The sequence below is a fragment of the Oryctolagus cuniculus genome, chromosome 17, assembly GCF_051225735.1.
Source record: "Oryctolagus cuniculus isolate XC-2025 breed Fujian yellow rabbit chromosome 17, ASM5122573v1, whole genome shotgun sequence".
In the NCBI taxonomy this organism is placed as follows: Eukaryota; Metazoa; Chordata; class Mammalia; order Lagomorpha; family Leporidae; genus Oryctolagus; species Oryctolagus cuniculus.
In genome coordinates this window covers 45,342,143-45,368,180 of record NC_142883.1, presented here as the reverse complement: position 1 = coordinate 45,368,180, position 26,038 = coordinate 45,342,143, and the positions used below count along the sequence as shown (strand labels likewise).

The following is a 26,038-nucleotide window of genomic DNA, read 5'->3' as shown; positions in this document are numbered from 1 at the left end:
ATGAAAAAAATGCATTCATTAAATTAAATAAAAAGCAACTACTAGAGGAAAACATGGGGAAACACTCCAAGGTATTGGCATAGGCAACAATTTTTTGGATAAGACTCCAAAAGCACAGGCAATAAATGGGATTATATCAAACCAAGAAGCTCCTGCATAGCAAAGCAAACAACAGAGTAAAGAAACAACCAATAGAATGGGAGAAAAATACTTTCAAACTATGCATCCAATAAAAGATTAATATATACGAAGTTCAAGAAATTCAACAACAAAACAAATAATCCAGTTGAGAAATGTGAAAAAGATCTTAGTAGACCTTTTTCAAAAGAAATACAAATGGCTAACGAACACATGAAAAAAAAAATGCATAGTGTCACTACATGCCAGGGAAACAAAACTAAAAATCACAGTGAGGTAACATTTCATTCCAGTTAGAATAGCTATTATCAGAAAGTCAAAAAATAACAAATGTTGGTGAGGATGTAGAGAAAAGGGAACAATAATATACTGTTGGTAGGAATCAAATTAGTATAGCCATTGTGGAAAACAGTATGGTAATTTCTCAAAACACTAAAAATAGATCCTCCATAAGACCCAGCTACCCCACTTCTGGGAATATGTCCAGAGAAAATGAAGTCAGCATATGAAAGAGATATGTACATTCCCATGCTTCTTGCAGACAAATCTACCTTCAAGAAAAATAGTATGTGTGTGTGATATTTACTTATGAAACAAATATGGCAAAATGTTAAAAAGTATTAAATTTATGTGTGCTCATTGAACTTTTTACTTTGCTGTGTTGTTTGAAATACTTTAAAATAAAAATTAAAAGGGCTAAACACCCAAACAAAAAAAAATTTAGCATGCATAAATTCTGAATATCTGTAGTTAAAAGAAAGATTTATTGTCACTAGTAGGAAATATATCCAGTGTAACCAAATACACAGCAACGAAGTGGGATTCCTGGAACTCCAAGGTAGTTCCTATCAGGAAATCTAATAAATCCTTCACTAATGGATCTAAAGTGAACATCAAATTATCATCTCCATAGGCGCTGGAAAGGGATTTGACAAGATCAACAATCAGTCTTGATTTTTAAAAATCATTCTATAATATAGAATTTATTTTTCCTCTTGTGATGAAAGTGTGTTTTTCAGATCCAAATGGAATAAAAGTAATATATTTTAAGAACTGCTTATGGTGAAGAAACAAGACAAGAAATATTTCTACTATAATCATAAGCAAGACAAGGATACCCAAATGAGCACTATTATTTAATACTGTATTGGAGGTAAAAGCCAACGCAACAAGTAAAAGAAACGTGTTAGTGTAAAAGTTGAAAAGAAAGGAGAAGTAAAACTACCATTTGCAGTTAATATGGTTGCCTCACCAGAAAACCCAAGAAATCATCTAAAATTTTATTATGAGGGAAATCAATTAGATAGCACAGCACAAAATATAGAAATTAATAGTTTTCATGTCTTCAGGCTATATCCTGATAGAAAATGTAATGAAAGAAGAAAGATCCACTTACAAAAGCAACAAAAAGAAAATGACAAAGCAACTAGTAAAAAACCTAACAAAAAACCTATATGAAAAAACTTTAATACAACACTAATGTATACAAAATGCAATGAATAAATGGAAAGACACATTCTCAGAAACGCTGGTCAGAGATGAACATTTGGCACAGGGATCAGGCTGGGCTATGGGGTTGCCCACATTCTATATCTGAGTGCCTGGTTTGAGTCCTGGCTACTCTGCTTCTGATCCAGCTTCCTACTTATGTACATTCTGTGAGGCAGCAGATGACGGCTTAAGTGTTTGTGTCCCTGCCATCCACATGAGAGACTTAGATGAGTTCCAGCCCCTGGCTTTGGCATGGCCCGGCCCTGGCTGTTGCTGGAATTTGGGGAGTATACCAGCAGATGGAAGATACTTCTCTGTCCATCTGCTCTCTTTCTGTCCCTCTGCCTTCCTAATAAAATGACAATAAACAGAAATTTAAAATAATAAAAAGGAAACATGGATCACTATTAAAGATGCTCATTTTCTGAATTAACAGATATTGTATTTTTTTATTTTTATTTATTTTTTTGACAGGCAGAGTGGACAGTGAGAGAGAGAGACAGAGAGAAAGGTCTTCCTTTTCTGTTGGTTCACCCAACAATGGCTGCGGCCGGTGCACCGCACTGATCCGAAGCCAGGAGCCAGGTGCTTCTCTTGGTCTCCCATGCAGGTGCAGGGCCCAAGGACTTGGGCCATTTTCCACTGCACTCCCGGGCCACAGCAGAGAGCTGGACTGGAAGAGGAGCAACTGGGACTAGAACCTGGTGTGCCAGCACCGCAGGCGGAGGATTAGCCTATTGAGCCGTGGCCCAGATATTGTATTTCAATTAAAATTCCTCTAACGTTTGTTTTGGCTTTCTTTCACCCATTCTTCCCCCCAGACAATTTAATTGTTCTTTAAAGTTTATTTATTTATTTTTTATTTGAAAGGCAGATCATCAGAGAGAGGAAAGGAGGGAGGGAGAGAGAGAGTAAGAGAGATTTTCCATCCCCTGGTTCATTCTCCAATTGCTCACAATAGCTGAGGCTGGGCCAGGCCAAAGCTGTGAGCCAGGAACTCCATCTAGGTCTTCCACAAGAGTGGTGGGAAGCCAAGTACATGAACCATCATCTGCTGCTTATACCCATTGGCAGGAACTGGATGGGAAGCAGAGGTAGAACTCAGTCCCAGGCATTCTGACATGGGATGCAAGTGTTCCAAGTGGCAGCTTAACATACTGCACCACAGCTCCAACCCCAAGAAAAGTTAATTCTGAAGTTTACATAAATGAGTACACATACAAGAATAACCAGGAGACATCCAAAAGAAAATAAGAGCAAAAAGGGGACCAATACTGTCAGATTTATTGAAATGTATTTTAAAGTCTCAATCATTAAAGCAGTGTAGTACTAGTGCTTGAAAAGGAGATATACCAACAGATAAGATAGAAAAATCAGAAACATACTCCAAATATGCAAATATTTAATAATAAAGGTACATCTCAAACAATTAGGGTAAAGATAAACTACTAACAAATTTTATTAGGACTACCAAGTAGCTGTTTGGAAAAGGTTGAAGTTGAATCCATATTTTATATATTACAGTAGGCTAGGATGAATTCCTAATGAATCAATATTTAAAATAAAAGTTAAAATCGCAATAATTCCAGAAGAAAACATGAGACGATTCTTTTAATATTTTGAAAGGTAACTGGGTGGTATGGGGTGTGTGGCATACTAGCTCATATGCTACTTGGGATGCCCATATCCCACAGCAGAGTGCCTGGGTTTGTGTCCTGGTTCTACTCTCAATTACAGATTCCTGCTAATGTACACCCTGGAGGGCAGCAGTTGATAGTTCAAGTACTTTCAAATAAATAAAAATATATATAACTTTTTTTAAAAAAGGTAACAGTGACTCAAACTCTGGATACCATAAAAATTAAATTCAGCTACACAGAAATAAAGTTTTCTGCATGACAAAAGATAAATAAATAGTAGATAAAGACAGGGAAATATCTATAACTCATATCACATGTTTTTGTGTAAAAGAAAAAAAATCAGAATTCATATTTATATTAGCTTATGTGTCTATAAAGAAACTATAAGAACTCACAGAAAACTAAGAATAGTGTTTACCTACAGCAGAGGTGGAATACTGTGTAGATGAGGATAAAAATGAGAGGGAAGGGGCCGGCGCTGTGGTGTAGCAGGTTAAGCCACTACCTGCAATGCCAGCATCCCATATCAGCGCTGGTTTGTGTCTCTGCTGCTCCATTTCCAATCCAGCTCCCCGCTAATGCACCTAGGAAAGCATCAGAAGATGGCCCAACTGCTTGGGCCCCTGCACCAACGTGGGAGACCCCGATGAAGCTCCTGGCTCCTGGCTTTGGCCTGGCCCAGCCCTGGCTATTGCAGCCATTTGGGGCGTGAACCAGCAGATGAAAGATATTTCTCTCTGCCTCTGTAATTCTAACTTTCAAATAAATAAAATAAAAACATGAAAAAAAAAAATGGGAGGGAAGGGGGCCAGTGCTGTGGTGCAGCAGGTTAAAGCCCTGGCCTAAAGCACCGGTATCCCATTTGAGCGCCAATTGGAGACCTGGTTGCTCCATTTCCAATCCAGCTCTCTGCTATGGCCTGGGAAAGCAGTAGAAAATGGCCCAAGTCCTTGGGCCCCTACACCCACGTGGGAGACCTGGAAGAAGCTCCTGGCTCCTGGCCTCAGATTGGCACAGCTCTGGCCATTGCGGCCAATTGGAGAGTGAACCATTGGATGGAAGACCTCTCTCTCTCTGCCTCTCCTCTCTCTGTGTAACTCTGACTTTCAAATAAATAAATAAATCTTTAAAACAAAATGAGAGGGAAACTTTTCACTGTGTAACTCTACACATTTTAGCTTTTGAATGCGGTAAATGTGTTGCCTACTATCTGGAAAGTTAAAGTTAAGTTTTTTAAAAGTCCCAACTATATAACAGTTCACTTTCTAGTGCAGATGGACAAATAAATAAACCAATAAACATATAATTAGAGCCCTGGTGAGATAATTAAATTCATGAAGACAAGGAACTTATTTAATGAACTTCATTAGTCTTCACAGTGCCGCAAAAGAAATGAAAACATAGTAGTAGCTCAATGACTACATGTTTTGAATAACTATGCAGTCACTTCTTTTATGTCTTGTTTGTGTGACTACATTACTACTCTAGCTTTTCAGTATAAGGAGACAGGTCATCAGTTGAAAATATGACAGATTGTACCTGTTGCAGACAGTGTCAGGAACATGTATCTTCAGGTCTTCAGTGACATCTCTCATCACCCTCTGGTAACCAGACATTCCTTGATCTTTGATATAATGAGGATTGTTTCTCATTAAATATTCCCCCAAATGATTGATTGGATCAAACTTGGTTGGAATGTCAGCTTCTGTTTGAAGCTTTTTCTTTTCCATTTGTGTTAACATTTGTTCCACAGCAGGAACTAAGGTGGGTAGAAGTTTGTCAAGCAAATATACACGAGTATTCAGTGTCAAGCTCTCAGTGTTAAACCACTCTTTGGCCAAATTATCTTTAGGGAGTATTTTTTCAGCCTTTTTCTCTAGTTCCTTCTTCAGATTATCCTTATCTATTATTTTCTGCTGCATTGCCTGGGCTCTTGCTTCCACTCTTTCAAACAGATTTTTCTTCCATGGTTGTTCTAGCTGTGATGTCTGTTCACTTTCATCTAAACCCAAAATCACTTTTGCAGGCTTTCTGACTGCAATATTCCCTGAGACTCTAGTATGAGGGTCCTTTATTGAATCAACTGAAGTTGTTGGCTGCTCCTCAGGGGTTAATTCTAGGAGGGAAAAAAAGAAAGGTGAAATGCAAGAAATATTAGAATTAGATCTTAATCTATGTGACTTTAGAATATTATTTTTAGTTTTTTACATCAAATGCAAAAAATAATACCATCAGCTGGAAGTGACAGAAAATCAGACAAGACTCCCTTTAACCATAACAGCATTTATTGTTGACCTAATCAGAAGTCCTTATTAAGTACCTAGCCTGTTTCTATTGTTCTTCATTAACTTTTTGTGCTTGTACTTCACGATCGCGTAATGGCTGTACAACTCCATGCATCACCTCCTCCTTACAGGAGGAAAAAGACTGAGCACACAAGGGTCTTCCCTGGAGGCCCTGCTTCATTATCCAAGAGAAGACCCCAGACTCTGCTCTAAGGCCCCTCTTTACATTGCATTGACTCTAACTAGGTTAAATCCCCATCCCTAGACTGATCATTGATAAATGGAAATGGGATTACTATAAATGGTTCTGTGCAGTCATAATTTATTTCTTGATGATCAAGGTTTCTATCAAATTTCTCTGATACAAAATTATTTCAATTTGCCACACAATTTTTGTTTAGTTGGCAGGCAAAAAGGTGGAGAAATGTGTACTCAGTAAGCATTGGAGAGTCTACCACACATGTTTTAATATATTTAAATATATTTCTTCCCATTCATTTTTTAAAAAGATTTATGTATTTATTTGAAAGGCAGAATTACTGCTATGGCCTTTGAAATCAGTAGAAGATGGCCCAAGTCCTGGGGCCCCTGCACCCGCATCAGAGACCTGGAAGAATCTCCTGGCTCCTAGCTTCAGATTGGCACAGCTCTGGCTGTTGCGGCCAATTGGAGAGTGAACCAGGGGATGGAAAACCTCTCTCTCACTCTCTGCCTCTCCTCTCTGTGTTAACTCTGACTTTCAAATAAATAAATAAATCTTAAAAAAAAAAAAAAAGGCAGAGTTACAGAGACAGAGACAGACAGAGATATCCTCCATTTGTTGCTTCACTCCCCAGATGGCCACAATAGTCAGAGCTGGGCCAATCTGAAGTCAGGAGTCAGGAGCTTCTTCAGGTCTCCCACACAGGTGCAAGGGCCCAAGGACTTCAGCCATCCTCCACTGATTTCCCAAGTGCATTAGCAGAGAGCTGGATTGGAAGCAGAGCTGACGAGACGTGACTGGTGCCCATATGGGATGCTGGCACCACAGGTAGTGGCTTTATCTGCTATGTCACAGCACTGTCACCCATTCCAACTCATTTTTCTAGCCTCTTTCATGTCAACATTTTTTTTTTTTTTTGACAGGCAGAGTGGACAGTGAGAGAGAGAGAGACAGAGAGAAAGGTCTTCCTTTGCCGTTGGTTCACCCTCCAATGGCCGCCGCGGCCGGCGCGCTGCGGCCGGCGCACCGCGCTGATCCGATGGCAGGAGCCAGGAGCCAGGTGCTTTTCCTGGTCTCCCATGGGGTGCAGGGCCCAAGCACCTGGGCCATCCTCCACTGCACTCCCTGGCCACAGCAGAGAGCTGGCCTGGAAGAGGGGCAACTGGGACAGAATCCGGCGCCCCGACCGGGACTAGAACCCGGTGTGCCGGCGCCACAAGGCGGAGGATTAGCCTAGTGAGCTGCGGCGCCGGCCTCATGTCAACATTTTTAAAATGCAGGATGGAGATACCAGACCAAGATGGTGGACTGAGAACAGGGACCTATATACCCTCTTTACCAAAATCTCTAGAAATGATAGGAAAGGGGTGTGTGTGTGTGTGTGTGTGTGTGTGAACCTATGCATGAGAATTCTGGCAGGAAGGTCAGTTGTGGTTAGGTAGGTTAAGCTGCCACTTGCTATGCCATATCCCATCCCACACTGGTTCAAATTCTGGCAGCACCACTTCCTGCTGATGTGCCTGGGAGAGCAACAGATCATTAATCAAGTACTGATGGAGTTCCAGGCTCCTGGCTTTTGCCTGGACTGTGCCCCTGTGCTGCAGCCATCTGAAAAGAGAATCAGCAAATCTCTTTTTTTTTCTCTCTCTCTCTTTCTCTCTGCCTTTCAAATAAATAAATCTTAAAAAAAATTCTGGCAGGGATGGACATTGTGGCACAGCATGTTAAGCCTCGGCTTGGGACACCCACATGCCATATCAGAGTACCTGAGTTCAGGTCCCACCTCTGCTTCTGACTTCCTAATTCCTAATAATATATCCTGGGATACAGTGGATAATGGCCCAAGTACTTGGGCCCTTGCCACCCATGTGGGAGACCCATATGGAGTTCTGCACTCTTGGCTTTGGCCTGGTCCAACACTGGCTGCTGCAGGCATTTGGGAGTGAGCCAGAAGATGAAAGATCTCTATCGCACACATATGTGCCCTCTTTCATACTGTCACTCTACCTTTCAAATTAGATGAAAATAATAAGGGGTTTTGTACACAGGACATCAACTCTTTCGCTGCAATCTACTGAAAGTCAGCCCTCAACACAAGGATTTCTGAAAACAAATACATAAAATAAGTCAAAGAAAATGAATAAAAATATTTTTAGATAAATAAAAAATACAAGTAGAAAAAGAATTCTGACAATCATAAAGGAGGGATTTTAGTAGTCAGAAATTTTGAGAATCTCTGAAAACTATAAGGAAGTTGTGAGTCAACTGACTGAAGAAACTATAGGACTAAAAAGATATAGGACAAAAATTACTGTGAAATTTAGAAGCAGCTCTGAGGCACCCTAAGTTTAGAGCATTACAGCAGGTAAATGATGCGCCTTTTTGTGCATCTTCATTCACATTTGAGCTAATCATCAGATACAAGAAGCACTCACCAGGGTCAGCAAGCATTGTGGCACAGCCTGCAATTCCAGCAGCCCATATGGGCACTGGTTCATGTCCTGGCTGCTCCACTGCTGATCCAGCTCCCTGCTAATGGCCTGGGAAAGCAGTAAATGATGGCCCATGTCCTTGGGCCCCATACTCGTGTGGGAGGCTTAGATGAAGTCTCCTGGCTCCAATGCTCTTGACCCAGCACTAACAGTTGCGGCCATCTAAGGGAATGAACCAGCAGGTGGAAGATCTCTTTGTCTTTGTCTTTCTCTTTCTCCCTCCCTTTCTCTCTCTCTCTGTAACTTTTACTTTCAAACAGATAAATAGGAGGAGGAGGAGGAGGAGGGCAAGGAGGAGCAGGAGGGGAAAGAGGAGAGGAAGGAGGAGGAGGGGGAGGGGGAGGAAGAGGAGGATGAGGAGAAGGAGGAGAAGAAGAAAATAAGAAGCATTCATCCCTGCCCTGGAATACAGTGGTATAGATGTCTGGGCTAGGGAGGCAGGAGGCCCACAGACACAGAAAATGAATTAACAAATTTCAGTGTCTTCTCTTAACCTCTCCTTCACCTGGCCCCAGTATTCAAAAAAACAGAAACTTTGTCCACAAGAAAGCAAACAGGCAATCACAAATGCAAATGTAAACACATACATATAAGATTAAGGACTATTTAAGGAAAACCATCTCCATTACTAAATTCAACAAATGCAATAACTAATAGCATCCAAGGAAATGCTATTAATAGGGTAAATGTAAGGGTTCTCTAAGGAATTATCATTAATATCCTCAAAGCAGAGAAACTAGAAGAAAGTTAAAGAATGCTAGAAATATTATTTTTAAAAGTTGAGAAAACTTGGAAATCTAGTGCTCCAATCTTAGTTTCTAATTTTATCATCCAGTTAAAAAAATCAGTGGAAAATGGCTGAGAGTAGGACTGGGATAAGAAGATACAAGATAAGCTTACAGCATCTTGTAGTGACATAAAGGAAGGAAGTACTCAAAAAAACAAATGAACAAGCAAATAAAAAACCCTACTGTAAATAAATAGATGGGAAAGGATAGGCAAATCTGTGCAGAAGTGTTCTGAGTAACTTAAACAGATACTCTGCCCTCAAGGTGATAGAGCATCAGTCCCCTGCCCTCAAGTGTGGGCTGCACACAGAGACATCCTCCTAGAGTACACAAGAAGGAGATGTTATGAAAGGCCCCTTGTTTTTGAGCAATACAAATCCACTTCTCATAGTTTAAATTAAAAATAGAATATATTAGTTTATGTATCTGGAAAGTCCAAGAACATAACTTTTCAGGCACAGCTGAAGTCTACCGTTGTGTTTGCTTTGCTCTGTTCAGTTAATCAAAAATTATCACCATCAACTTTAGATTTATATAGTCCTTATAATGATTGATTTTTAAGGTTTACTTATTTATTTATTTGAAAGAAAGATTTGCCAATAAATTCCAGTTTAAAAATATATATCTAAGTTACAATTAGATAGGAGAAAGAAATGCTGGTATTCTATTGCTCGGTGGGATGACTAGAAATAACAATAATATACTACATATTTTAATGTTTTTACCATAAAGAAATTATAAGTATTTAATGTGCTTACTCTGATTTGAACATACAATATATACATCTAGTGAAACAACACTTGTTACCCCATTCCCTCATGGACATGGACAGATGAACACCCTTATTAAAGATGAAAACCCTTATTACAGTAACTATCTAGGCCCTCTTTAGTCTTTTATTTCTTTTCCCTCCTGTCTATTTCTTCTTCCATGTGAGAGCACAGCATGCATCAGAGGACGCAGCGTTCAAAGCACCATCTTGTCTTACCAGACACTGAACCTGCTGGTACCCTGGTCATGGAATTCCCAGACCCTGTAACTGTGAGCAACATATGTATGCTGTGTATAGATTGCCCAGGCTGTGGTAGTTTGTTATAGGGCCAAAACCCAGGGTCATAGGTATATGCATTTTAACTTGATGAGATGTTGTTAAATTATTTTCCTGAGTGGAGAGTAAGAGTTTGTGTTGTGGAGCGATCAATTTTGAAATATGCTTCCCAGGATCCTGAGAGAGCTTCAAAGACTCTTGTACCCTTTGTAGTGTGGGCATCTATACTTCAATTTGTTTACATAATTAGAAAACATCTTAAGTTTCCATTTGGAAAAAAAAGGTTTTGCTAGTTTTAAAATTTTGAAAAATCAATACTCTGAATAATAAACCCTATCTAGATAGTATCCCTTTTTATGCTAAGAAGAAAAATTAAGAAATATATGAAGGGATCCTTGAAAAGCCAACATTTCATCTACAATAATTTCCAATAATTGATAGCATTTATAGGCCTCCCTTCCAAGTTGTGATTTCTTCCTTTGGCCAATTCTATTTTTCCAATAATGGGAACACAAGGAAGGTAGTATAAGGTTCTTTCTCACTACTCAGTTGGATTTAGAAACAAATTAATCACTTTAGGGGTGGGTGGTGGGGAGTGGGAAGGGCGTGTCTCCTTTCTGTTTTGTCATCATGCTTATTAATATACATGCTTTTTTTTTAATTCTTTTGAGCCTGCTGGTTCTAATGTACTCCCTTCTCTTAACCTGTCCAGAACAAAAAGGCAGATATTCTACCTCTTGCTTTAAGGATGGTGCTACAGATGTATAGCAACTTACTTGTTACTGGGGCATTGTCTATCTTCCTCACAGCCTGACAGAGCTCCTCCAGTGTGCGTGGCTATTATAGGTTGCTAAGCAATAATCCTAATGCTTGTATTGTCCCCACTGATACACAGAATGGAAGTAGACATGTGTTTAGTTACAACTCTAGTCAAACACTTCTCTCTTAGGGCCATAAAACCAAGAAAAGAAAAAGACACAGCAATAGCAAGGTCAATAAATCGGGCTTCTGAACAAGCCCATCTGAAGCTGTCTTTTGACTGAATGACCTCTGAATTCAAGGATCACAGATTATGGCACTGCCCCAAGGGCAAATTAATTCCGAAGTTTAACTGAAGACTTTTTCCTTAAAACAGGTTTGTGCTTGAACGTTCCTAAACCTTTTACAGACAGATTAATTGACTCATTTATACATTCACTCAATAAATAATTATTGATTTCTCACCATGTGCCAGGAACTATGTTAAGCACTGGAATTCTTTTTTGGGATTGACACCCTAAATTCCTGTGTGAAATAAGAGTCTCTCAAGCTCTCTCTTAACATGCACACCTTCACCCCTCAACGGTCCACCTTCTAACACACAAAGACCTATTCAAGCACTACCGGCATGAATGCCTTCAGCTAAATAAGGAGGGACACAAAAGAATTCCTCGTTCATATTTTTGAAAGGTCTAGCCTTCTAAGTGACTTTTTATCACTTCCTGTACTTAGTGCATGGCCTGCTGCTGGGCATCGCCTCTGTATAAAACTCATTTAAGAACATAAATGGAAATGAATTATAATAAGCCTTAGCAATCTCGCTCTTCAATAAAGAGGTATATAACACTAGTGGGACTGGCTGCTGATGAAAGTGATGAAAATTGACCCCTCAGGGCCACTCAACAGGTGTGTGATGTTCTCTTTAAACACAAACCCAGACTGAAACTCAGCTGCTTTGCACTTATTATCAGGATTTCTTAGCATACATACACAGTGTAGAATGATTGCTATGAATGAAGAAAAGAAGCACCACTGAACACTACTGGAATTACAATATAGTAGCTAAAGGAAAAGTCAGTTTCTTATAAACCTTTGTTCATCTTAGGGCTTGGTAAGAATAGAACTAAGCAAACCAATAATTTTTTAAAATTTTTTCTCAAAAATTCAATTTAAGCTCATAGCCTGAAAAGAGGAAAAACCAAGGTAAAGAATTGGCATGGTACATTTAACTGCAGTATTTTCTATGCAAATACAAGTATTTGAGTGCACTGAGAGCTGTTTGGCAAGGTAATATCACTTTAATTTTTATAATTATGTAACAAGGATAGTGACACTTCCTATGACATGTGGAAACTGCAGTAACAGTTCCTCTTCCCACTTCATTCAGAGTATAAGATTTAGTAGAGGTGGATTACTGAATAGAATGAGCACACTGATTTCATTTGATATCACATAAGCAACATCAGTATTTTCAGTACATCTCTGCTGTGGTGAATAGTTACACAAAACACACTTCTCTCTACAATACATTCAGAAATTGAAAGTACAAGAACAGGAAAGTCAGACAGGTGTTTGGCACAACGGTTAAGACACCGCTTGGGATGCCTACATCCCATGTAGGAGTGCCTCTGCTTTAGTCTCAGCTCTGCTCCCTATTCTAGCTCCCACAAACACACACTCTGGAAACAGCAGATGATGGTTCAAGTACTCAGATCCTTGCCATCCATGAGGAAGACCCATTTTGAGTTCTGGGCTCCTGGCTTCAGCCTGGCACAGCACAGGCTATTGTGCACATTTGGAGAGTGAACAAGTAGATTAAAGATTCTCTCTCTCTCTCTCTCTCGCTCTCTAATTCTGCCTTTCAAATAAATAAATAAATCTTTTTAAAAAAATATGTGTGTGTGTCTGCCTTTCAAATGAAAAAAAAAAAGAGAATAGGAAAGTCCATAAATTCTTCACTGATATGTTTTCTGGAGAGGCCATAAATTACATAATAGAATACATGTGTGAAATTTTCCAAACAAATTTGGCCATAAATAAAGTGTATACCTGATAAAATTTTAACAAATTACCTAGCTCACAATTCTTTTTGGCATGTTTGAAATGAAACAGTTAATTTATAAACCTGGCCCAAGTGACTAAAGTAAATGCAAAGCACGTGAGGTACTAGTGGTAGAAGGTTGGGGTGAGGAGGAACGAAAATGAGGAAACCAGAGTGGCCACAGGTGGAGAGGAATGGACTTGATGGGGAAATTTTTAACAGTGAAGCTGTGCAAATAGAACTAAGTTTACAATGAGGACAAAATAAGGTTAGCTCTTAATATGTGTGTTATAATGTATATGAATAAGAAATAGTAAATAATCACTCTCAATTGGTTTAAAAGGTGAGGAAAAATCACTTCAGAAAAAATTAGCCCCTTAAAGTTACAACTAACATCTATACAGCAATTTATAGCTTAGAAAATATTTCAGTAATTATTACTGTAATTCAACCCAGACCAGTGTAGTACATATTAAACTCAATACTTGTAAACTGAATTGAAGTGAATTTACAATTAAATAAAAAAATTTTAAATATTGCAGAAATTTCTGATGGTACAGTATTTTTATAGGTATCTGGAATTAGAAGTACTGTAGAAATGAGATTAAGTAACTGGAGTTAGAAGTACTGTATAAGCAAGATTAATTATCTGGAGAAATATGGAAGCATTTACTTATTTGTTGCCTTTTTGATCCTGTAAATTGAAAAAAAAATTGTGTATTTGAAAGAGAGAGAGACAGAGACAGAGAGAGATCTTCCATCCCCCAGGTCCATCCCCATATGCCCACAACAGCCAGGGCAGGGCCAAGCTGAAACTAGGAGCCAGGAACTCCATCTGGGTCTCCCTAGTGGGTTCCAGGAACACAAATACTTAGGGGCATCATCTGCTGTCTCCCAGACACATTAGCAGGAAACTGGATTGGAAATGGAGTAGCTGGGACTCCATCAGCACTCCAATATGGGATTCAGGCATCCCAAGAGGCAGCTTAACCCACTGTGCTACAACACCTGCCCAGGCTGCATAATAATGTGGAATTTGGTTTAGGCGTGGAATGAGGATTCAAGCTTTGGGTCAAACAGGATGAATGTATGGTCAAGTACAACAGTGAAAAGAATAAATAGGACCAAGAACAATAAAAGCCCGTATTACCAGAATTCTTCATTTTATTTTTATATTAAGTTGTCTGCTAGGTGTCATTCAGTCTCAAAACTAAATCTCCTAAGTAGTACAAGATAAATAGTCATAAAGTCACCACAAAACTGTTAACAGAAGGTGAAAATACTGTTTTCCAAATTGTATTTAAAATGTGCCCAGGATTATATTTTTAAGATGCAGAATCTTAAAAAATCATATCCAGTGAAAATGGATGGTAGTTTATTTCTATTGTATAGAGAAAAGGCTAGTTCTCTACCTTGGGGTTTGATTTCATCTGTTGCTTCTTCTCCCACATTGTTGCTGGCCTCTGTTACAGAAACATCTGCTACATTCTGTGAACTCTTTGAAAGGAGAAAAGAAACACCAATTTTAAAACTAGTTGCTTTTCCTCCAAGTTTCATCAAACATTCTTCCAAGTAACAGAGTGTTAATTTCTTTGTAGGAGTTACTGAACACTTTTCCAGGATTTAATTCTGTGTATTAGAAGCAAAGAGGTAGTCAGTTTATTTATTGCATTTGACAAAATAAAAAATGTTGATACCACGTCATCATATTGTCCTATTACTAAGTTACAAATATGCCAGAAATAACATTCCAGATGTACACTAATCCTTGAATTATAAAATACTTTATAGAAACATGATTGTTCATCATCACATAATAAATAACCTTAGCAAATTTTTTTAAGATTTATTTATGTATTTGGAAGTCAGAGTTACAGAGAGAGAAGAGAGGTAGAGAGGTAGAGAGAGAGAGAGAGAGGTCTTTCACCCATTGGTTCACTCCCCAATCGGCTGCAATGGCCGGAGCTGCACCGATCTGAAGCCAGGAGCCAGGAGCTTCCTCCAGATCTCCCACGTCGGTGCAGGGGCCCAAGGAGTTGGGCCATCTTCCGCTGCTTTCCCAGGCCATAGCAGAGAGCTGGAATGGAAGTGGAGCAGCCGGGTCTCGAACCAGCACCCACAGGGGATGCCAGCATGTCAGGCTAGGGTGTTAACCCACTGCACCACAGCGCCAGCCCCACAAATGTTTTTAAAAACTTCTAGAATCACCTTCCATGTTTGTGGTGGAAAAAAAAAATTTCATTTTAACTGAGAAAAGCAAAGGTTAATTTTATGATTAATGGTGGCTGAATAGTTTTTTGTACTCTTATACTGATATACTATTAAAAACTAGAATGGTTTTAAGACATATCAGTTACTTGGCCGGCGCCGCGGCTCACTAGGCTAATCCTCCGCCTTGCGGCGCCGGCACACCGGGTTCTAGTCCCGGTCGGGGCGCCGGATTCTGTCCCGGTTGCCCCTCTTCCAGGCCAGCCCTCTGCTGTGGCCAGGGAGTGCAGTGGAGGATGGCCCAGGTGCTTGGGCCCTGCACCCCATGGGAGACCAGGAAAAGCACCTGGCTCCTGGCTCCTGCCATCGGATCAGCGCGGTGCGCCGGCCGCAGCGCGCTGGCTGCGGCGGCCATTGGAGGGTGAACCAACGGCAAAAGAAGACCTTTCTCTCTGTCTCTCTCTCTCACTGTCCACTCTGCCTGTCAAAAAAAAAAAAAAAAAAAAAAAGACATATCAGTTACTTAATGTGAATCCATATAGCTATTATTAATTACCTCCTTTTCTATAAAACGTTCTTTCTTATTGGTAGCATGGTATTTATTTAAACACAAAGTTGCTTAAATAATTAACATAGAAATTTTATTTTCAGCATAATGGTGAAGCTACCCTATAACCTAGTGTTTACAGTACATAGGGTAACAGTTCCTAGTTTAGAAAGCTGCTCCACTTCCAATCCAGCTCTCTGCTATGGCCTGGGAAAGCAGTGGAAGATGGCCCAAGTGCTTGGGCCCCTGCACCTGCATGAGAGACCCAAAAGAAGCTCTTGGCTTCTGGCTTCAAATCAGCCCAGCTCTGACCATTGAGGTCATTTGGAGAGTGAACCAGCAGAAGGAAGATCTTTCTCTGTCTCTCCCCTTTCTCTGTATACCTACCTCTCAAGTAAATAAATATTTTTAAAAAGAAAGCCACCTGTATTTGTATGTACTTTATAATAGCTCTTCACAAATTACCTGTCTACAAAGCTTCCTGCAACTGACTCAGTTGAGTCAGTGTAATAATCAACATGAGTTTGCCCTTTGCCACTTGCCATTTTGTTTACCATTTTGAATGTTCATCTTCTGTTTTCCTTCTTCTTTATCTAGTTTACTTTCCAATATTGCAAGCTAATTATTCATAACAACTCTACCTCAATAGACTCTTTCATTTCAGTTGAGTCCTGATGCCTTTCTTTACCTTCTTTTTCATTTTTCTGAAATGGAAACAGTGTTAGTAATGGTATCCCAAAGGAGCTGTGGATGAAACTAACATCTTATACTCTAGCATAGGAAGGTTTTTTTAGAAGAAAAAATTCATATAGTGAGTAAATATATCAATTTACAAAAAGTTTCAAAAGTAGTTTTATCACCGAACAGTAAGATGTTGTACTATGATTAAAGAATGCCACCCACTGTAAGCCATCTATTATTTTGACCCCTTTTTCCAGCATCCCTTTCAAAACCTGGTGTGAGATACTTCAACTAAAAGGAGATATAAGTAAGTGCCAGAATATGATATCGCAACTTAATTTTCCTAAGTTTTGAATCTTCAATACTCTCATAAACGGTTAGGAAGTTACAAAGACCAAGAACCTGAGCAGGTCTGGGTTCCTCTTGGGATGTTGACTCACTCATCTGGATTGCTAAGAGATATCACAAAACGATATGGAAAACTTGACCTGCATTAGTAACAAAGAGAGAGAAAGAAAATGTTAATAAACACTGAAAGGTACTCTGGAAGATCAAAATCTCACTCTTCCCCCAGCCCCCGCCTGCCCCACCATTCTATTGAACGGCAGTAAGTTCTCAACTGCTGAACTTTTCCAACAGTACTTCTGTTATTACTGTTGCTACTGACCAAAGCTTACTGACTAGCTAGGCTAGTGCTCAGAAATGAGAAAACTCAGCATGGCAATCACTATCATTATCATTAAATAAAAAACACCAGCCCTAATATAATCAAATTATTTAATATTATTGTCATCCTCAATTTTTGAAATAACAATCAAGGCAAGGTAAAAAGTAAGCTTTGATGGCTGCCTAACACATTCAGGAAAAGTAAACAAAGAAGAATAAGATTTCTAAAAGCATTTTTTGTTGGGGGAAAGTTCTGGAAGCGCTATTACTACTCATATTAAAAAGTTCATATTCATATTAAGGACTATTACTTATTCATATTTTAAGGAGTTAAAATAGAGAATCACTAAATCCCTACTTCACTGAAAATGACTAGATTCAGTGACAAATTATGAAATCATGGCTGCGTCAAAAATCATTTAAGGTTGGAGCATATATGCACCAGGTATTGCTTAAAGGGTAAATTACATATACATGGTCTCTGATTTCAGGACAGTTACAATCTAGGAAAATTATATGTATATAATATTCTGGAATATTTGCTTTTCTGTTTTCAGTATAACACATATTTTAGTTGAATAAGCCAAAATCAATGCCTTTAGAGACACTGGATTCCAACACTTACAAATAACTGCCTCAGAGCCTTTTTGGAACAAATTGTAAACAAATAATACAAAATAAAATATATTCCTATGATAGGCCCCAACTGTACATTTTCACTCTGTTCTCTTTGCCAATGGTATCCATCTCCTGAAATTGCTCAGAATTTTCCTTCCATTTTTTTTATTTTTATTTTTTGACAGGCAGAGTGGACAGTGAGAGAGACAGAGAGAAAGGTCTTCCTTTTGCTGTTGGTTCACCCTCCAACGGCCGCCGCGGTTGGTGCGCTGCGGCTGGCGCACCATGCTGATACGATGGCAGGAGCCAGGTGCTTCTCCTGGTCTCCATGGGGTGCAGGGCCCAAGCACTTGGGCCATCCTCCACTGCACTTCCCTGGCCACAGCAGAGAGCTGGCCTGGAAGAGGGGCAACTGGGACAGAATCCGGCGCCCCGACCGGGACTAGAACCCGGTGTGTCGGCGCTGCAAGGCGGAGGATTAGCTTAGTGAGCCGCTGCGCCGGCCTTCCCTCCATTTTTAAAAATCTGTTTCATTTGGATGTACCCAGATATATTCAACTCAATAAACTTTTATTGAGTGCCTTCTATATTCAGGAAGATGTTGGGTTAAAAAACTAAGACCTACCAGGATGGTGTTATGGAGCAGTGATTTAAGTTGCCACCTGCAATGCTACTGGCATCCCACATGGGTGCTCCACTTCCAAACTAGCTCCCAGCTAATGGCGTGGGAAAAGAAGCAGCATCTGGCCCAAGTATTTGGACCCCTGCCACCCATATGGGAGACCAGGATGGAGTTCCTGGCTCCTAATTTGGCTTAGCCAGACTTGGCTGTTGTGGTCATTTCAGGAGTGAACCAGTAGATGGAAGATTCTGCCTCTCTCTCTTTCACTCCCTCTCTCTGTGTTACTCTTTCAAATAAATAAATCTTTTAAAAATAATTTAAAAAATCTCCACCAGTAACATAGAGGATGGACTGGAAGTGTGAAGGAATCAGGTTCCTGCAAATGTGTATCCTGGGAGGCAGGAGATAATGGCTCAAGTACTTGGGTCCCTGCCATTCATGTGGGAGGCCTAGATGGAGTTCCAGACTCCCAGCTTTGGCCTAGCCCAGCCCCAGCCACTGTAGGGAAGATGGGAGATGGAAGATCTGTGTGTGTGTGTGTGTGTTTCTTTTAAATAAATAAACATATTTTTAAAAATTAAAAAATAAAGAGGGGGCTGGTGCCGTGGCTCACTAAGCTAATCCTCCACCTTGTGGCGTCGGCACACGGGGTTCTAGTCCCGGTCGGGGCGCCGGATTCTGTCCTGGTTGCCCTTCCTCCAGGCCAGCTCTCTGCTGTGGCCAGGGAAGTGCAGTGGAGGATGGCCCAAGTGCTTGGGCCCTGCACCCCATGGGAGACCAGGAGAAGCACCTGGCTCCTGCCATCGTATCAGCGTGGTGCGCCGGCCACAGCGCGCCAGCCGCAGCGGCCATTGGAGGGTGAACCAACGGCAAAAGGAAGACCTTTCTCTCTGTCTCTCTCACTGTCCACTCTGCCTGTCAAATAAATAAATAAATAAATAAATAAATAAATAAATAAATAAATAAAGAGGGGTGGGTATTATATCACAGCAGGTTAAGCTGTTAATGGGGATGCCTACAATTCACATTGGGCATCACACTGGGATTGAGTCCTGCCTCCACCATTTCTTTTTTTCTTTTTTTTTTATTTAATAAATGTGAATTTACAAAGTGCAACTTTTGTATTGTTGTGGCTTCCCACCCCCAACCTCCCTCCCTCCCGCGGCCCTCCCCTCTCCACTCCCTTTCCCATCCCGCCCTTCATCGAGTTTCATTTTCAATTACCTTCATATACTGAAGATCAACTTAGTATATACTAAGCAAGGATTTCAACAAGCTGCACTCACACAACCACACAAGGTATAGGGTATTGTTCGACTAGTAGTGTTGTTTTTAAGTTTCATAGCAAAACACATTAAGGACAGAGATCCTACATGGGGAGCATGTACCCTGTCGCTCCCCGTCTTCGTGGAGGAACGACACAGAACCCTGCGCTGTTCTTTTGTCTGCTCGGCCCTCCCCGGGTTTGCTGCTGGTTCTTCCCGGGTTGGCTACCAACCCTTCCACCTCCGTGGAAGGGCAGTTCCCCCTGCCACTTTCGCCACTTTCCCCACTTCCGCGGGGGAGCGGCACACCACCGGCTGGCTCTCTCGGGGGCTTCTCAGGGGTTGCCCAGATGTTCCTGGTGCATGTTGTCTCTCTCCTCCTTTATAGTCCTCTTCCACCAATCCCAACTCTGCTACCCACATGCCGAGTACGCTGCTCTCCTGCAATCAGGAGCAGGATCAGCTCCTGCAGGTCATCACTCAAGTTGGCGAGAGGCAGCTGCGTAGAAGTTGTTACTCCCTTCTCAGCGCCATATTGTGGGAGAGCAGATGCATAGAATAAGTCTTAATTCCAGTAACAGTCTAGTCCGAGTTGCTCCCCACAGTACCCAGTGACTCCCGTTGTTGATTTAACAATTGGCACTCTTATTTATGACGTGAGCAATCACCCGAGACTCTTGCTATGAGCTGTCTAGGCTATGGAAGCCCCTTGAGTTCACCGACTCTGAACTTGTTTAGTCAAGGCCGTATGGCAGTGGAGGTTCCTTTCTCCCTTCAGAGAAAGGCGCCTCTCTCCTTGATGGCCTGTTCCTTCTGCTCACCCCCATTTCTATTCTAGCTTCCTGCTAATGCATTTGAGAGGTGCAAATGATGGCTCAAGTACTGATTCCCTGCCGCCTTTATGGAAGACCCAGACGAAGTTCTTGGCTCCTGGCTTCAACTTGGCCCAGCCCTGGCTGTTGTGGGCGTTTGAAGAGTGAACCAGCAGATGGAAGGATGGAATCTCTCTCTCTCTCTCTCGCTGTCACTCTCTTGCTTTCTTGTTCTGCTTTTCAATTAAATAAGAATGAGCATTTTTTAAAACAGAAAGAAAAGGGAGAAATGATCCATTGTCAGGAGATAAAACACACACAATAGAACCAGACACAAAGGCAGCCCAAATGTTGGAACTATCAGACACTTAAAATAGCCATATTTAATAGCAGTATTTATGTACAAAGTTACTTCAAAAAGTTTGAGGAAATATGAAGCTAAAAGATAAATTTATTTCGGTGCAAATAATTTTTGAAATCCATGCATGATTGTTTTCATAACATATTCCACATGAACTTCCTTAAAAACCTTCTTTCTCTTTCTCTCTCCCTCCCTCTCAAAAAAGTAAAATATATAAATGGAAAACTTTTTAAAAACTCACAATAACCGAGATGAGAAATTCCTTTGGCATGCTTTTTGTAAACTAGAATCAGATTGGAAAGAATCAGTGACTTGAGGATAGATTAAATTATCCAAAGCCTAAAATCAAATTTGGGGGGATCCAGCATACCACTGTAGTCCACTAGCTCAAGTGGAAGCTTGTAGTAGCTACGTGAGAAACAGTCTTAACTCAAGTTTAAATTACAGTGTCCTTGGAGGGCTGTAGAACCAGCCTATAATGATCTCATCAGTTACTGAAAGTACATAGATACAGGTGACTAGCAGAATCTCAGTGTGGGCTCTCTGATTCTAGAAAAAGAACCAATATGGTATAAAGCACTAAGTTGAAACCCTTGGAATCCTTGTCTAACCTAAACCCTGATACCAAGATAGTAAGAAAAAAAAAATGCTTCCCTGGAATAGAGAAATGGGCGATTACAAATATTAATTACATATTTGCGGCGCCGGCACACCAGGTTCTAGTCCCGGTCGGGGCGCCGGATTCTGTCCCGGTTGTCCCTCTTCCAGGCCAGCTCTCTGCTATGGCCAGGGAGTGCAGTGGAGGATGGCCCAGGTGCTTGGGCCCTGCACCCCATGGGAGACCAGGAAAAGCACCTGGCTCCTGGCTCCTGCCATCGGATCAGCGCGGTGCGCCGGCCGCAGCGCGCCGGCCGCGGCGGCCATTGGAGGGTGAACCAACGGCAAAGGAAGACCTTTCTCTCTCTGTCTCTCTCTCTCACTGTCCACTCTGCCTGTCAAAAATAAAAAAAAAAAAACCAAAAAACCACAAATATTAATTACATAATAATTATTAATTACATAATAATTAATAATAATAATTAATTACATAGTAATAAAGATCTGAGAGAAATCAGGGTGTTGAGAGCTCTCTCATGCCAGTTTAAGTTGCATATTTGGCCTGTGAGGAAGGCTTGTGAATCTTGGAGAATTTACAGCTCTTTGACCCACCAAATGCTCATTTCTCCATGTAAACTGGCAAGGAACACTGAAAGCAGTTTGCTTTTACTTGCTAGGGCCAACAATATACAGGTTGAATATCCCTTATCTGAAATGCTGGGGATCAGAAGTGTATCAGATTTCAGACTTTCTTGGATTTGGGAATATTTGCATATATATAATATTTTGAGGGTAATCGAAGTCTAAACACGAAATTCACAGGGTGAAGGTAACTTTATACAGTATTTTCAAATGTTTGTGTACTAAACAGTTTCATGATGTTGTATTTTCCACCTGGGACATCATGTCAGTTCTCAAAATAGTTTAGATTTCAGAGAATTTTGGATTTTGAAATTAGGAATGTTAAATTTGTACCTTCACAGTCTTGCCTCAGGGGTCCATCAATTCTCCTATTCTTTGCCATAATACAGACTACAAAGGTATTAAGCATCCTGACCTCCCAGTCAGCAACACATTAATCCAATACATTGATGGCAGTATGGTATTGTATTTGAGAAGTAGGAAGTAGCAAGGTCTGCATGAGATATATGTAAAGTAGAGAGAGATGACTTCCATTCCTGATATCAATTTCCCTATCAACCAAGTATCAGCTATTAAATTATTGTCTCAACTCCAAACTCATTCATTTTTACTCTTCTTTGAGCTGAGACTCTGAAAACCACTTTTTTTTTTTTTTTTTTTTGACAGGCAGAGTAGATAGTGAGAGAGAGAGAGAAAGGTCTTCCTTTTGCCGTTGGTTCACCCTCCAATGGCCGCCATGGCTGGCGCGCTGCGGCTGGCGCACCGCGCTGATCCGATGGCAGGAGCCAGGTGCTTCTCCTGGTCTCCCATGGGGTGCAGGGCCCAAGCACTTGGACCATCCTCCGCTGCCTTCCCGGGCCACAGCAGAGAGCTGGCCTGGAAGAGGGGCAACCAGGACAGAACCCGGCGCCCCGACCGGGACTAGAACCCAGTGTGCTGGCGCCGCTAGGTGGAGGATTAGCCTAGTGAGCCGCGGCGCCGGCCTGAAAACAACATTTCATTGCCTTACTAGCTGGCTCTAGTCTACTCTGCTAATTGGGGGCACCTGAGGAAGATCCCAAGGCTGAAAGACAAACAAGAGACTTGCTCTTTCTGGTCTACCCCCTGCCTGCTTCTTGTACCCTCTGGTTCCTGTAGGTTTGACCCTAGTAATACTTATTCATCTTGGTGGAAACATTCCTTTTTTGTTGCAACAGCTGAATGCACTTTGTGGTTTTCCTGTAGTTCTGTAGTTTTCATTGATTGAAACAAACCAACACCAACCAGTCAGTGCTCCTACCCCTAGAGGTTTGGGTCCCATACTGCTCCTCTTCCAAGCTCAGAGACACTAACAGCTGAGCGGTACCTTCTCCTTTAGAGACCGGAGTTTTTAGCTTTGTGAAGCTACTCCTTTAAGTTTTTTTTTTCTTTTTCTATCTTTTCTTTTTCAGCCTTAAATGTGGTAGCAGTTGCTCCCACTGTGATACCTTGGATTTCTCTTTTTACCTTTTTAGTTACCTACTTAAAAACTTCTTATGTGGGCTCACATTGTGGCTTAGCAGGTAAAGCCACTGCCTGTAATGGCAGAATCCCTTATGGGCACCAGTTAGTGTCCCAGCTGCTCCACTTCTGTTCCAGCTCCCAGCTGATGGTCTGGGAAAAGCAGTGGAAGATGGCCCAAGTGCTGGGAAGACTTGGAAGAAGCTCCTGGCTTCAGCCTGGCCCAGCCCTGGCCATTGTGGCCATCTGGGGAGTGAACCATGAGATGGGAGATATTTCTCTCTCTCTCTCCCTCTCTTTCTCCCTTCCTCTAAGTCTTTCAAATAAATAAATTTTTTTCTAAAAAAAGAAAAAACAAACTTCTTATGTAGGTACTTCTTTTTCTCCTTGCAGATAATTGGTATGGTTTTCTATTGCCTGTGTGGACAGTGAAAGGTAGATGAAGCTAATAAAAATAAAACTTAAGAAACCAAGTGTCACACTACAGGAGTCTGAAGTCCAAGAGAGTTTATACATAATGTTCATTAATTCCAAAGAAACCATCCAAAAGTCCAGCTGGAAGAGACACTACTTACGAAAGTGACTGATGGCAGCTGATTGGTAGCACAGCTTCAGTGCACAACGTTACATATACTTGAGTAAACAAGCACAATTGATTCATGGGCAAAACAGCTGTACATGTTCCCTAGTTTTTCTACAAGCTGCAGCTGTATTAGACTTACTTTGGTCTTCCCCATCAGATTCTACTTAAGGTATTTGGTGGGGGGTATGTGAGGGCCAGTTATCCCAGAGGCCCCCTCAGGACATAGAATGCCCCTTCTCAGGGGGGAAGGGCAGCATTATGAGCCTTCCCTACACCAGTCAATTTAACACAATCATACTTCAGCAACTTTCCGCTCTTAGACATTCCCCATGTGTGCTATATTAATTTATACTTGTAACTATGGCCAGGTCATTTCACATGTAAGGGGTTAGATTTCCAAGGATAGAACCATTATTTCATCTCTTTCATTTGACCCAACTCTCTTTTCTTCTCTTTTTCTCCCTCAATACATTTAATTATATAAGCTCTAGTCTTTTAAGTGACACCCTTCATTTGGTGTGCAATGAATGAGTTACAGATACACTGTAAGATAGTAATCTAGTCAGCTCTAGGAGTGGCCTGGATAAAATGGAGCAGTTAGTACTTCTAGGTAATTCATCCCTGGCCAGAATCTGCGTGATCTAGGGATTCTCCGAGGGCACCCCAAAACAGTCAGAGTCTGATGACTCACGCAAGTGTGCCCAGTAGTTCCACTGGTGGCAAGGAGAGTGACACAGTTGCTGAGCAAAGCCAAAGTGTATTCTTCCAGTAGAGCATCACTTTCAGAAAGATGCCGCAGTGCATCTTGTTGCCCATCATAAATACGGAAGCTTAGAGATATGGAGGAGTGTATGTTCCAAGGGAAAGGGGCAAGGACTCATAGCCTCAGGTGTGGCCGAGAAAGGCCAGGAGGCCTGTCAGATGCTCCTGATGGGTTCAGCTACTAATCTCTTTACATACATTGAATTCTTTTCTTTGTTTAGGTCTGATGTGCCCTCTAAGGTATGTCCAAGTAAGCCGCAGAATCATTGCTTTAGTCACACAATCATACTCTGCATACTAAAATAAAACGTTCTCATTATTTTGCAATGTATACTGAACACAAAGGAATTTGAGTAGATTTGAAATCCAGTCACATTATCACAAGATATTGCCACATTACATTTCATAATGAGAAAAAAACAGAGCTATTAGAATCAAATATAATTTGTACATGTAAATTTTGAATTGTTGTGAAAATTGTTTTATAAGTTTTTATCACGTACTTGTATGAACTAAGTTCTCATCAGTTATGACTACCAAGAATTTGAAGAGATCACTGTTAATTTGTCTTTTTCAGGAATGGCATGTAGTCATTTCAACAATAAAATCATATATTAAAAAAGATGTATTTACCAAAGCAACCCCAGGTTTTCCATTAAGTTTTTTGAAAAATTTTATTAGAAACTTACACAATTCAAAATTTAATATAATTCTTAATATGTGTATTTTATCTTTTTCATTATAAACATGTAATATAAAGAAAGCAATTTTTTCAGAAAGCTCCATATAATTGTCTTTAAATATCTTTTAATTTATCACAGTGTGCTGTACAAAATTATTTCTATGGATGTCATGATGTGGGAAAATAATAAGATTAACAACCAATGCTTTAACTTTAGATCAGGATTTTTAACCTGGAGTTCCTCTATGGATTGTGGGGTATGTGTTAAATATGCAATGCATCTTTCTCGCAAGGTGAATGATTTTTATCAGGTTTTCAAAACTGCAGAACCAGCTGATCTCAGGAATTTCAAGCTCCCTACATAATTTTACCCTGAAGAAGTTAAGGATTAAAAGGACTTCAGTGTCACAGGTAGGAGGGTGAAGGTGCTATGAATAGAACTAGGACTTCTGTTTCTAGCTCCCTCTTTTGGGAAGCCAGCTTTTGGCCTCTCTCTTCTCAAATTCAGCTAGCACTGTAAGAGGATCCTAGGATCTTCCCTCTATAGAAGGAGGCACCTCCTCCCTCAGATCACCAGAAGGCCAAGAAGAAACCAAGGTGGAGCCAAGGGAAGAGTAGGGAAAAATGAG

The 26,038-nt window shown here is 40.7% G+C and overlaps 1 protein-coding gene across 1 annotated transcript in view; it reads right to left on the bottom strand.

Moving 5' to 3' along the window:
- The window catches only part of EFCAB5 (EF-hand calcium binding domain 5), a 139,449-nt gene that overhangs the window by 110,152 nt on the left and 3,259 nt on the right, over positions 1-26,038 (bottom strand). The window contains exons 2-5 of the mRNA XM_070061151.2: positions 16,723-16,808; positions 16,281-16,343; positions 14,297-14,381; positions 4,809-5,385 (exon numbers count right to left, since the gene is read on the bottom strand). Of these exons, the coding sequence (XP_069917252.1) occupies positions 4,809-5,385; positions 14,297-14,381; positions 16,281-16,343; positions 16,723-16,764 (767 nt within the window). The 5' untranslated portion in view covers positions 16,765-16,808. The remainder of the gene's footprint in view (positions 1-4,808; positions 5,386-14,296; positions 14,382-16,280; positions 16,344-16,722; positions 16,809-26,038) is intronic.